The 12376-nt window shown below is 37.2% G+C and overlaps 1 protein-coding gene across 4 annotated transcripts in view; it reads right to left on the bottom strand.

Moving 5' to 3' along the window:
- LOC134227309 (aryl hydrocarbon receptor) overlaps positions 1-12376 on the bottom strand; it is a 122278-nt gene that overhangs the window by 46359 nt on the left and 63543 nt on the right. For all 4 annotated transcript variants that reach the window (XR_009983650.1, XM_062708691.1, XM_062708692.1 and 1 more), the window contains exon 2: positions 11256-11446. Coding sequence is in view for 3 of the 4 variants with exons in the window: in XM_062708691.1 (XP_062564675.1) it covers positions 11256-11446 (191 nt within the window). In the remaining variant the exon portion in view is untranslated. The remainder of the gene's footprint in view (positions 1-11255; positions 11447-12376) is intronic.

Genomic DNA, 12376 nt, shown 5'->3' with positions numbered 1-12376 from the left:
GGTCCTAGGCTGAACTGATTGCTGGAAAAATCGAGTTAGGGGTTTAAATACGTACTAACTCTTCATGAACTGGTGAAAAATGGTAGTGAGAGGAACACACGGAAGTTCTTATTACTGAACAAATTCTCTTGCTTGAAATGGTCTTGTAGACAGAGCTAAATCCCAGGTTTTAAGAGTTTCACTGGTGATATTCTAGAAGCAAGACAAGGATGTGGCTAGGGCTCCGATGCATGGCCAAAAACAGTATTACTGTTCTGTTTTCTCAAGCAAGGATTGATTTCCTATTGATAAGGGGCGCGCCTTCAATGAGATTGCTCCCTATGAAGGGTCTAAATCGCGGGACCTTGTCATGGTGGTCTTGAGAAAACGAAACAACAACTGTATCGAAACCGATACTGCATTGCTTCTCAATAGCACTGGAGTAATTCGACATGCACTTAAACACTAAGGATACGGGTAACGCTACAATAGATCTAATAATTGGTCGCAGTGGCACACCCGAACAGGAAAAAAAAAAAAAAAACCTCGACCAAACCGCGAGTCTCTCGGTTCCCCAGAACTAACACTATGCATAAGAATCAAGAAATGTATTGTTAAACTTGATTTCGGCTCCGTAACGTTTCACGGTAAATGAGCCTTCCAAATAAACGAAAGATTAAAAAAAGTCGTTTTAATTCAGCTCGAGCTGTCTACGGAGTGTCTGCAAATCGTTTTACATCTAATCGATCTACCTTGTTCGATGCGTACCTTGCCTTCTTGTTCCCGTCGGAACTATTTCCAGTTTTTCACCGAATATAAGTCCAACATTCAGGCCACGTGCCCAATTTTTCCAAAATTCGTCCTCAAATCCTTCCGTGAATTCAACCAGGAAGTCCTCTAAAAGCTGCTTCAGGAATTGCTCCGAAACTTCCCCGAAGAATTTTTTCGGAAGTTCATCCAATAATTCCTCCTGAAGTTCATCCAGGAATTCCTTCTGGAATTCCACCGGAAGTCCTCCAGGAATTCCACCAAAAGTTCCTCCAAGAATTCCTCCAGAAGTTCCTTCAGTAATTCCTCCGGAAGTTCCTCCCAGAAATTCCCCCGGAAGTTTCTCCAGGAATTCCTCCGGTAGTTCGTCTAGGAATTCCTTCGGAATCAGTTTCTCCAGGAATTCATCCGGAAGTTCCTCTAGGAATCCCTCCGGAATTTCCTCAAGCAATTCCTACGGAAGCTCCTCCAGGAATTCCTCCGGAAGTTCCTCCAAGAATTCCTCCGGCAGTGTCTCCAAGAATTCCTCTAGGTAGCTCCTCCAGGAGTTCTTCCAGGAATTTCTTAGGAAGTGACTCCAGGAATTTTTCTGGTAATTCCTTCAAAAATTCTTCAGGAATTCCACCGGAAGTTCGTATATGAGTGCGTCAGGATGTTTACTCAGGAAATCCCCGAGAGGTCCTGTAACTACTTAAATAATTACTCTTAGAGTTCCTCCCAAAATTCTCTCTGGAGCTCCTCCAAGAACACTTCATAAGTTATTATAGAAATTATCACGAGGACTCTTCAGATACATCCTCTGAGTTTCTTCGGAAATTCATATGAAAATTTTAGTACGCACTGCCGAAGAAGTTCTAGGAGCAATTCCTTGAATTCCCGAAGAACAATTCCATTATTTGTATTTACTATATGACAGGTGCATTTTTTTGAACAAATATTGTTTGGTTTGACCGAGCATACGTTGTACAATAAGTGGTTCTCCAACAAACAATTCAGGCTGCATAAGTTTATTTTGTAGCTGAAAAAGCCTGTTTTAAATTAACTAAGCCCTTCATCAGCTTTCAATGTTGTTGGGTCTAGACTTTATTGGACATGAAAATAAATGCTGCATAATTGTAAAGAATATATTTGTGATGAGAACGTGGCTGAAAATATTTATTTCCGACAGCACCTTGATAAATCTTGACTTACAGGGAAAAGGCCATCGGCGTGGTAAAAAAACATTCAGCGGCGTGGTTAAACTGACGACGGCGGCGGCTTGGCGCGGTGGCGCACAGTTCTAATCCTGAGTATGGAATTGATGCTTTGAACCACATACGGACCATTTTGTCCACTGGGTGGTCCCCTAGAAGATCAAGAATATACATAAAAATGGTCTATTCGTAAATTCAATCGTGGAGGTTTTTTAAACCATTTGTTGTATGTGGGTCAAAGCACCAATTCCATACTCAGGTTTCGGCAGAAAATGGTTCTAAACAAATTCCGTCGCTGTACGATGGAATTTACAAATTGACCATTTTCATGGATGTTCCGGATCTTCCACGAGACCACTCAGTGGACACAATGGTCCGTATGTGGGTCAAACCATCAATTCCATACTCAGGGTTCGGCAGAAAATGGTTCTAAAAAAATCCCGTCGCTTAACGATGGAATTTACGAATTGACCATTTTTACGGATATTCCGGATCTTCCAGGGGGACACCCAGTAGACACAATGGTCCGTATGTGGGTCAAAACATCAATTCCATACTCAGGGTTCGGCAGAAAATGGTTCTAAAAAATCCCGTCGCTTTACGATGGAATTTACGAATTGAGCAATTTTACAGCTGCTCCGGATCTTCCAGGGGACCTCCCAATGGACACAATGGTCTGTATGTTAGTCAAATCATCAATTCCATACTCAGGGTTCGGCAGAAAATGGTTTAAAAAAATCCCGTCGCTGTACGATGGAATTTACAAATTGACCATTTTTACGGATGTTCCGGATCTTCCAAGGGACCACCCTGTGAACACAATGGTCCATATGTGAGTCAAATCATCAATTCCATACTCAAGGTATCGGTTGAAAATGGTTCTAATAAAATCCCGTCGCTTTGCGATGGAATATTCGAATTGACCATCTTTACGGATGTTCCGGATCTTCCAGGGGACCACCCAGTGGACACAATGGTTCATATGTGGCTCAAAGCATCAATTCCATACTCAGGGTTCGTCAGAAAATGGTTTTAAAAAATCCCGTCGCTGTACAATGGAATTTACGAATTGACTATTTTTACGGATGTTCCGGATCTTCCAGAGGACCACCCAGTGGACACAATGGTCCGTATGTGGGTCAAAACATCAATTCCATACTCAGGGTTCGGCAGAAAATGGTTCTAAGAAAATCCCGTCGCTTTACGATGGAATTTACGAATTGAGCATTTTTACGGATGCTCCGGATCTTCCAGGGGCCTCCCAATGGACACAATGGTCTGTATGTTAGTCAAATCATCAATTCCATACTCAGGGTTCGGCAGAAAATGGTTCTAAGAAAATCCCGTCGCTTTAAAGGGTGTCTGCAAATTATCCGTACAGATTTTGATAGTTTGCTTCTACAAATCAAAAACAGACAATAATGGACTGAATCGGTAGCTATATGGGCATAACAACTCAGCAGGCTGTAACAGATGTATATTCTGAGAACACTGAGCGTCATTTCATATATAAAAAAAATCTTTGAGAATGCTTTTTTCCGGTTTTCTGAACAAAAGGAATTGCCTTCCTACTCACCCGATTTGGATTGAATTTATCATTCGGTATGGTCTATCTTGACATCAACAGCCATCAAAACACCGAACATATTATCGAGACATTTGAAATCATGTCACAATCGTCAAAAATGTGTGAGAAGTATCTGTATAGAAACGTGCGGCCATCGTGATTTTTTTCCAACACGATTGAAGGCGTACAACTCAGGATACACGGGTCATTTTAATGTGAACAAATTCAGCTTGGTTTATGTAGTCCTACTATAACATGCAATGTATGCTGGTTCTTTAATTTATTCCAAAAAATATTTAAAAACTCAAAGGTTCAGCCCAATCGGGTTGTACGTAAAGGTGACGTTGAACTACGTAGCTGTATGTAATGTACAGGTTTTCGGCTATTCTGTGCAATGAGACCAAAGCAAGCGTTTTTTAAGCCCAGCCTGAATCTTGTTTATCCTGAATCGTTGTTTATCCTATGCTCCTGAGATTGAGTGAGCATAACTGGTGATGTATATAATTTTTGGACTAAAATTTGATAATGAAGATAAAAATAAAAATTTCAAATAATCGAGCATGAACAACACTCTCAAGCGTTCACATATCCAAATTACCAATTGATAAAAACTCGCTAGAGAGTAAGAATCGTTCGATAATTGTATCTCGATTAAAAGCATTGGTAACAATGTCAAACATCCGATTAAACTTCATTGTTGACATACGCTAGGAGAAGAATGAATTCTGTCATCAAAAGAAAAAGTAGAATCATGAAAATAATTTCACAGCGAGGTATTGGATGCAGCTCTCAAAATAATTTTCAAAATTTAAAAATAATATTTATTTACAAATAATTTATAGCATGAGATTAGAATTTTGATTTTCTACATCATACACCCAACCAGCGGATGGCAGATTTTAATACACACTGCAAAAAAATTTGACTTCTACTGGTAATGTAATCAATGAAACTAATGTAAATGCAGATCATGTAATCGTTTTCTTAATGTAATTATGCGTTGAAAATCATGCACATAAATAGAGCATGATTTAAACCGTATAAATACATCACCTTACCATTATTACTGCACTGTTTTGAAAACAATACTTTATTCACCCTGAAAATTCATTTATAAACCATTAAGTTTACATGATATTATGTCAACTGAAACAAAAGATGGCCACGCTTGCAACGATCTCGGAAGAATGTAAACAAAACAAACAATTCCATCGCGGCAGCTGCAAATGCAGCTTCGTTTTCGACGACAGTCATATACTAAAGTGAAGATTTTCCATCACGACTACAAAGCAACATCCATTATGCTGCATTTCATCGGTGTACTTCATCAGGCGTTTACCAAAATTGTTGGAAAAACTTCGAATTCTTGCACTTCATCCAGTCAGATTTTTCCCCCTGACGATGCGTATGCGTTTACTCAGAACATGTAAATTTACATTACCTAGACAGCACCCGATCCCGACGGGTTCGATACTGGTATATTCGAATCGCCATAACTCAGAACCTGTTACTCTTAGGGCAACATTGGATTCAAGAAGTGAAGATGGTAGAGTGGTATCAGAACGGGCTATCACTCTGGGGACCTGAGTTCGATTCTCATGTTAACCATTTTTTATTTATATAGGATAAAATAGAACATGTAAATTTAAAACAACTCAAAAATTTGGGATGTTGAGAGATGTAAAAATAAAATGAAATGTAAATTTCTATTGTTTATCATGCTCCAATTATGTGCATGATATTTGATGTAAATGTACATGATTCGTTCGAACAGTGCAGTTCTGCATAAGAACCTTGCAGAAACTGTATAATAATTGGGCATATACAAAGATTTGTATTATTTTAATACAATATTTGTATAAAAAGCTTACAGAATTGTATATGCCCAGATTTTATACAATGTCAGATTTGTTTTTTGGGTGTACATATATTAATTTGATTGTTAATGATAATGAAGTTTTTTCTTGAAATGATTCCGGAGATGGTACTACTTTTAATGTTTATTAAATTTCTAATCCCGCCTAATAAATCATTTTCAAAAAAGTCTCTGTTTGTAATTTTTAAAATTATTTTCAATTCCATTGGCTATACCTTGCCGTGTTAAATTTCAATGATTCTACTTTTCCTCTGATGACAGCGTTCATCCACTTCTCCTCGCGTATTGAATTGATATTAATTAGGTTTACATTTCTAAACCAATATTTGCAAAGGGCGTAACAGCCAAAATTTATTCCTCCTTTTTCTTCGTCTGCATATATAGCTATATATGTGGACAAAGAATCAGAAGGAATGAATTTTGGCTGTCACGCCCTTTTCAAATGTTGGTCTAGATTTAAATGATAATCGATTACACAATTTGAAAAGCACAAGCCTGGCTGATAATGTACAGCTGCAACCATCACCGACGCTATAGAGACTTACCACCCGTCGCCAAGTCAGTCTAAACCCCTGGTGGCTCATTACAGAAAAACCCATTGCGAAAGATGGGGCAGAAACGAGCCAAATAAAGTTTACCAGAACGCATTCACTGCAGCAGCGAAGAAGATTCCGAGCCCCTCTACTGGCATCAACAGACGTAAGCAAGAAGCTACCGTCAAACGCCCCCAAGCTTTCCAAGGAAAACGCACGTTTAAGTTAGCATAAACTAACTGCACCAGCTAAAAGCCCTGCAATGGCGGACATAAAAAATCATTCAATGAATAACTAAAGAAATGCTAATAAATTACTAAGTTGAAAAACAGGCCAAGTTCTAGTTGGAGCGTAGTGCTATGGAAGAACAAGCTTGCGATGCACTTACGAGATTGACTGATTCACCGAAACCAAATGTTAAACTGTTAGCAAGTTTTTAATAGTAAATATTATCTTACATAGATATTATAACACACTAGAGTCGGTTTTTTTCGCGGAAGATATGGGCCGCGTAAATTGAAACAACATAAAAAACCGCGTAAATCCCAGTATGTCTGTAAGTAAGTATGTCTGAAGGAACCGAGGAAATCCAGAAATTCGCGTGAAAAAAAATCGCATAAAAAACCATTCCTGTAAAAATAACCGCGTAACAAACGACTTCAGTGTACATCGGGTATGAAGCGTTGACTCTTCCTTGATCGAATGGTCCAAGAAAATTGAAAATCCATCGAGAAACGGCTGAGATATTAACGATCAAAGTCTATCATATTTTCGTGACGATTTTCAATTTTTGCAATCGTAAAGTGTACCCCAATATAGAAAAGACAGACGTAGTTCTACGTCAAAACCTGTCTTGTTGTACCGTGGAAAATCAAATTTCGGACACACTCACTAATAGGACTAATAGTTTTAGCTTGTTTTAGTATAGTTACATTCTAATAAGACATGTTAGAACAATGCGACGAAATGATTAAAAGACAGTATGAGCTGTGCAGTGCGAATTATTTTCAATTATTCTTCCCGGTACTGTGTAATCAGGTGTCCGAAATTTGAATCTTTGTGTCCGAAATATGAATCCAATTGGTCTCGTTTCGACCGTCTTCCAGTGCGGTTGGTTTTTGCGCTCTACTTTTGTGCGGTGATTCGCCTAAAAGTAGAACAATAGAACCAGTGCAGTGACCGCGGTCGAAACAAATGTGTAGTGTATAAAAAAGTGCTGCAGATCCGGAAGACGTGCGCATGTTTGTGCTTGCAAGGGCTGATCGATTGTTATCAAGGGCAATGCCCTTGCTAATATTGCGATCAAGGCTATGTAAATGCTCAAACATGTTCAGCGTCAGATTTATTGAGGAGAGGTAAGGTTTTGATGATCCGTAAATTTAACACGCACGCACTCACACAAACGCACACACACATTCACATTATACACACATACAAATACACAAATACATACATATACTGATGGACATGAGTGTTCGTCATGTTTTCATAGTAGTTCTATTAAAACATGACGAATACTTTTGTCTATCAGTGTAGACATATAAACACACATACACACTCATATACACACATAAACGCTCATATACATCATACAAAAAACACGTACAAGATTTTTATCATATATTAGGTATCTATATTATTGGAAGCGTTTGGTACGGGAGGTCCACGCTTTCTTCCTTTCCCCTCGATTCCAAGCTATTGAGTGACTTTAGGTATTCCTGAAGTCGCTCAATATCTAGGAGTCATCTCTGCGGTACATACTGCGTAGTTGGCCTGGCCATATGAAAAGAAAAATGACGGAAATCAGAAACCGTCATTTTCCAGGATGCTTTCAAGTATTGGCTACGCATGTATGAGATTAGATTAGATTAGATTAGATTGTGTCCGAAATATGAATCCAACCCCGCCGGTGTCCGAGGTTTGAATCAAACAGAAGCCGGACATTTTCATAATTGCAAACATTCTTCGTAATATCTTACACATATTAAATGCGCAGTTCAAAGATGAATACTATACTTAGGCTCTGTCTCATTTGGAGAATTAAACTTAAAAGTGACAGTTCGAAAATTTTTAAATAACCCAGTCATAAGAATGGCTGGTGCTACCCAGCAATTCCAATAAGACATCGATGCAAAATGATTCGATAGCTGTCAAAAGTAATTTTGCTCTGAGAGCAGGGTTATTTGATAATTATTGAAATGTCACTTTTAAGTTTAATTTCAGTTTAATTATCCAATTGAGACAGACCCTTAGTGATAACAATGGTGATTTAAACGGTGTGACTTAAAATGTCAGTAAACAGGATGATTTTATATCAGGAAGTGCTTGAGCGTCCGAAGTTTGAGTTTGCACGGTACTGATAATTTGCAGACACCCTGTACGATGGAATATTCAAATTGACCATTTTTACAGATGTTCCGGATCTTGGGTCAATGGTCCGTATGTGAGTCAAAGCATCAATTCCATACTCAGGGTTCGGCAGAAAATGGTTTTAAAAAAATCCTGTCGCTTGGAATTTACGAATTGACCATTTTAACGGATCTTCCAGGGGACCACCCAGTGGACAAAATGGTTTTTATATCAGGAAGTGCTTAAGCGTCCGAAGTTTGAGTTTGCACGGTACTGTTAATTTGCAGACACCCTGTACGATGGAATATTCAAGTTGACCATTTTTACAGATGTTACGGATCTTGGGTCAATGGTCCGTATTGATAAGTACTGCAGAGGGAACTTTCGGGATAACACCTTGAAATAATAACTAAGTTGGTTGACGTCCAGAACAGGAATGACACCAGTTCATTACTGCTGGTTTATATTTCAACTCCAATTTGCATACATATACATTTGTATATTTATATACTGACGCTACATTAATAGCTTGTCAAATGACATATACATTACACACTAAATAGTAATGAAGAAGCAAAAGTGATAATTCAGCACACTGTATGTAATTCATCAGTCTATTTCAGAACGTATCTCATATCGAGACACAACACGTATGTGAGTCAAAGTATCAATTCCATACTCAGGGTTCGACAGAAAATACTTTTAAAAAATCCCGTCGCTGTACGATGGAATTTACGAAGAGTTCTTGGACTACACCCGTTTCTCGAAGTGGGAGAAACTTTTGCGGACAGTGGCGTATATAATTCGGTTTTGTGCGAAGTGTTCAATTGAAGTACATAACTGATGATTTTGAAAATTTATTGTAACGCGAACTGAACTGAAAAAACAAAGGATTTAGATGTTTCAATGGATTTTCCCAGTAGATGATTAATCATATTTTCAAGTAGGGGTAATGACGACTTTGGCAGGTTTTGTTCTATTATTGGCAGGGGGGTTTTTTATGACTGATTATGCTCAAATTTGGCCCAAACATTCTTTGCATATCAAAGAATATTGTGGCCAAATTTCATAAAATTCGGTCGACAAAAACCCCCCTGCCAATAATAGAACAAAACCTGCCAAAGCCGTCTGGTCCCCTACCTAAGTTCTGAGTTCTGGAAGTAATTTTTACTATACCGTGCGAATGATTTCAAGTTTTCTCGTGAAACGAGTATCCCAGAAAACCGAATATGTGGAAGCCAATAATTGCATGCCTCTGTGTCGATTTGTTTGCCATTTCAAAGGCAATTCTTTCTACAGATTTATCTGTTAAAGTATTACCCGACTTTTATGAATTTTCAATAAACATGCTAAAATTTAAATGAGAAAGAACCTCCAAACATCAGATAGGATTGTTTCTGGGTATAAAATTACACAGACTTCTTCTGCGGTGCAAAGCTTCTGAAATTGTATGCTTTTTTTGTCGGGGCTGAGTGTCAATGAACATCATTTGTAATGTTCAAGTCGACAATGAATGTGTTAGAAATAGGTGTATGGCAGAGCCCATCTTTACAATATGCAAAGTAGGGTAGAAGGGTGGAGTGTCGAAAGTTTGCTTAACATGCGAATGGCAGCCATAAATATAATAAACGATTTTTAACTTTCCTAATTTTAAAACAAAAATAGATAGGGGTTGGAAAAATATCCTTACGGGGGTTAGACAAAAGGTTGAGATAGGCAAAATTATAAAGAAATTCTAAAAAAGCATAACTTTGCTTAAAATAATCCAGTTTTGATATAATCGGAAGCAGAAATTCTGATTCTTGAATTTGCATTATGTTTTATGCTCTCTCCAATATAATACTCAGAGATATGGTAATTCTCGTGAAAACGGGCTTTGCGAGAGGAAGATAACGGAAACATTTCCAGGATCACAGTGTCCCTCATATCAGCATCGAAAAAATGATTTTGAATTTTCTCATATAAGTGTGGTGCACCTCTTTGCTAAGCAGTAAAGGACGAATTTCGCGCCAACCCTTTTATCGGGCTGGCAGCACCATCTCAGAATCGAATGAAACTTGGAGGACATAAAGATATGGTATTTCTAAGCCACTCTGCATACTTAGTTTTTCAAAAATTGTCAAGAGTAACATTTGATGAGGGCCTAATTTTTTCATAGATTTTTTTAAATCGATGTGACTCTAAGACCTACAAAAAAGTGTTGTATGGCGGACTGTCGTGAAATTACCAGAAGTTTTTTGGAAAAATATTAAAAAAAACGATTTCTACACTGAAAAAAAAAGTTTTAAAAATTAAAATCGATATTACAAAAAAACCTCATCTCAGAAATCGATGAAATTTTTTCTGCAGACAGGTATTTTAATTATATAACTTTTCTGGGAATAATGTTCCTGTGACATATTTAAGGAAAAAAAGTTTTTCTAACAAAAACTTTTTCCATGTCCATACTGAGTGAAAATTTATTAGCGTGTTTTATGCCTACAGTGCCAATTATAGGTTCAGCAGCCTATCATCAACCAACGATGCATTTTGGGCGTATAAAAATTTGTTTAAGAAGCAATTTAGCATAATCTAACATTAATGTGGATTCTGAGATGGTGCTGCCAACCGCTGGTCTAGTTGGCGCGAAATTCGTCAAAGGTTTTTCAGACCTTAAATATTATTATTTATAATCCTAGAAAAAAATCTCTATACCTCTATGGGTCAGTGTAATTGATGCGTGCAATTTCGTCGAAAACATCATTTATTCATTTATTTGTTGTTTATCTAGGTAGTGTTTATTGATTTATTTATTTTATTTATAATACAATTATGTACATGCGTATTCATGAGATCAGAAACTTTAAACAAAAAATTTCCAATCATTTGGGCACCTGGCAAAAATAAATCGATGATAAGGATATTAAAACCACTGAATTGCTTACATTCAAAGAAAACATAATATCATATAATTGGATTACATAGAAGTAAACAATTTTGCTGTGACTTACCTTGAAAATAACTTTTAGTTCTTAAATAACTAACGGACAGCCGTAAAATACTCAGTCGGTCGAGTTTACTTAGAATATTTTGCTCGAATGGAAGCAGCGATGCCAGCAGGTCTAGCTCTGCGTTGAGGCGTTCCCGATGCCGTTTGGAAGGGTTACTCTTTGTCATGCCCTCCTTTGGTGGTGCTTTGAGACTGGAAAGAAAATTTAAAAAAAATACTTAATTTTTTCTTTTTGGAAATATTTTCGTACATTGACGATTTTTGACACTGGGCCTATTGTATGATTCTAAGTATCTAGGAATCAGGGAAATTTTGACAAGTCCTTCCGCCATGGAACTGCTGTATTCCACTTTAGGGCACACAGGCAGACAAAAATACGAACTCAGATTTTTTAAATGTTCTAATAATTCAAATGTTATACAGTAATATCCCGATTTTATCAACCTCCTGGTGAATTTTGGGGTGATAAAACAGGGTATGTGACAAAATTGGAAAAAAAAAATCATTTTTTTCAATTCATTCCACAAATATGAATCATGTTATGCCTTGGAAAGGCCAAATGCTTGAACGGTATCTTGTCGAAATTGCTTACAGAATATTTCACAGGTACTCAGAAGTCGTTTGTAATAAACTACAGGCGGTGAAAGTTATTTCATGAAAATCAATGTTGTTTTTGGTATTATTTACAAAAATAAAAAGAATGACAAAATTTTTTGGGGTGACAAAATCGGGTCAAAAACGTGACAAAATCGGGACGTGATAAAATCGGGGGTAGACAAAATCGGGGAGTGACAAAATCGGGTCAACACTGTATCATAATTCATTTAAAAAAGATGTGTTTAGGTATTTTACGAATAACCTTTCAAGTGGATCTCATATTTCGACTATTTCAAGACAGCGAGCGCATCTGAATCATTATTTGAAAAACAACTAATAAGTTAGAAGAGAAGCTCGCGTTTTAACAAGAATAATTGAACATATTTGAATATGATATTTACAGAGAAATCAAGCTCGAGAGTATACAAATGGATTTGTTAATTTTTATAAATTTTCCCTTATACAGTACAGTAATTTTATTTTATTCAAAAGCTTTATTTCATTGTTCTTTTTTTATTTGAAAAG

Source organism: Armigeres subalbatus, chromosome 3 (assembly GCF_024139115.2).
Source record: "Armigeres subalbatus isolate Guangzhou_Male chromosome 3, GZ_Asu_2, whole genome shotgun sequence".
NCBI lineage: Eukaryota > Metazoa > Arthropoda > Insecta > Diptera > Culicidae > Armigeres > Armigeres subalbatus.
This window is presented reverse-complemented; position numbering and strand designations above follow the sequence as displayed.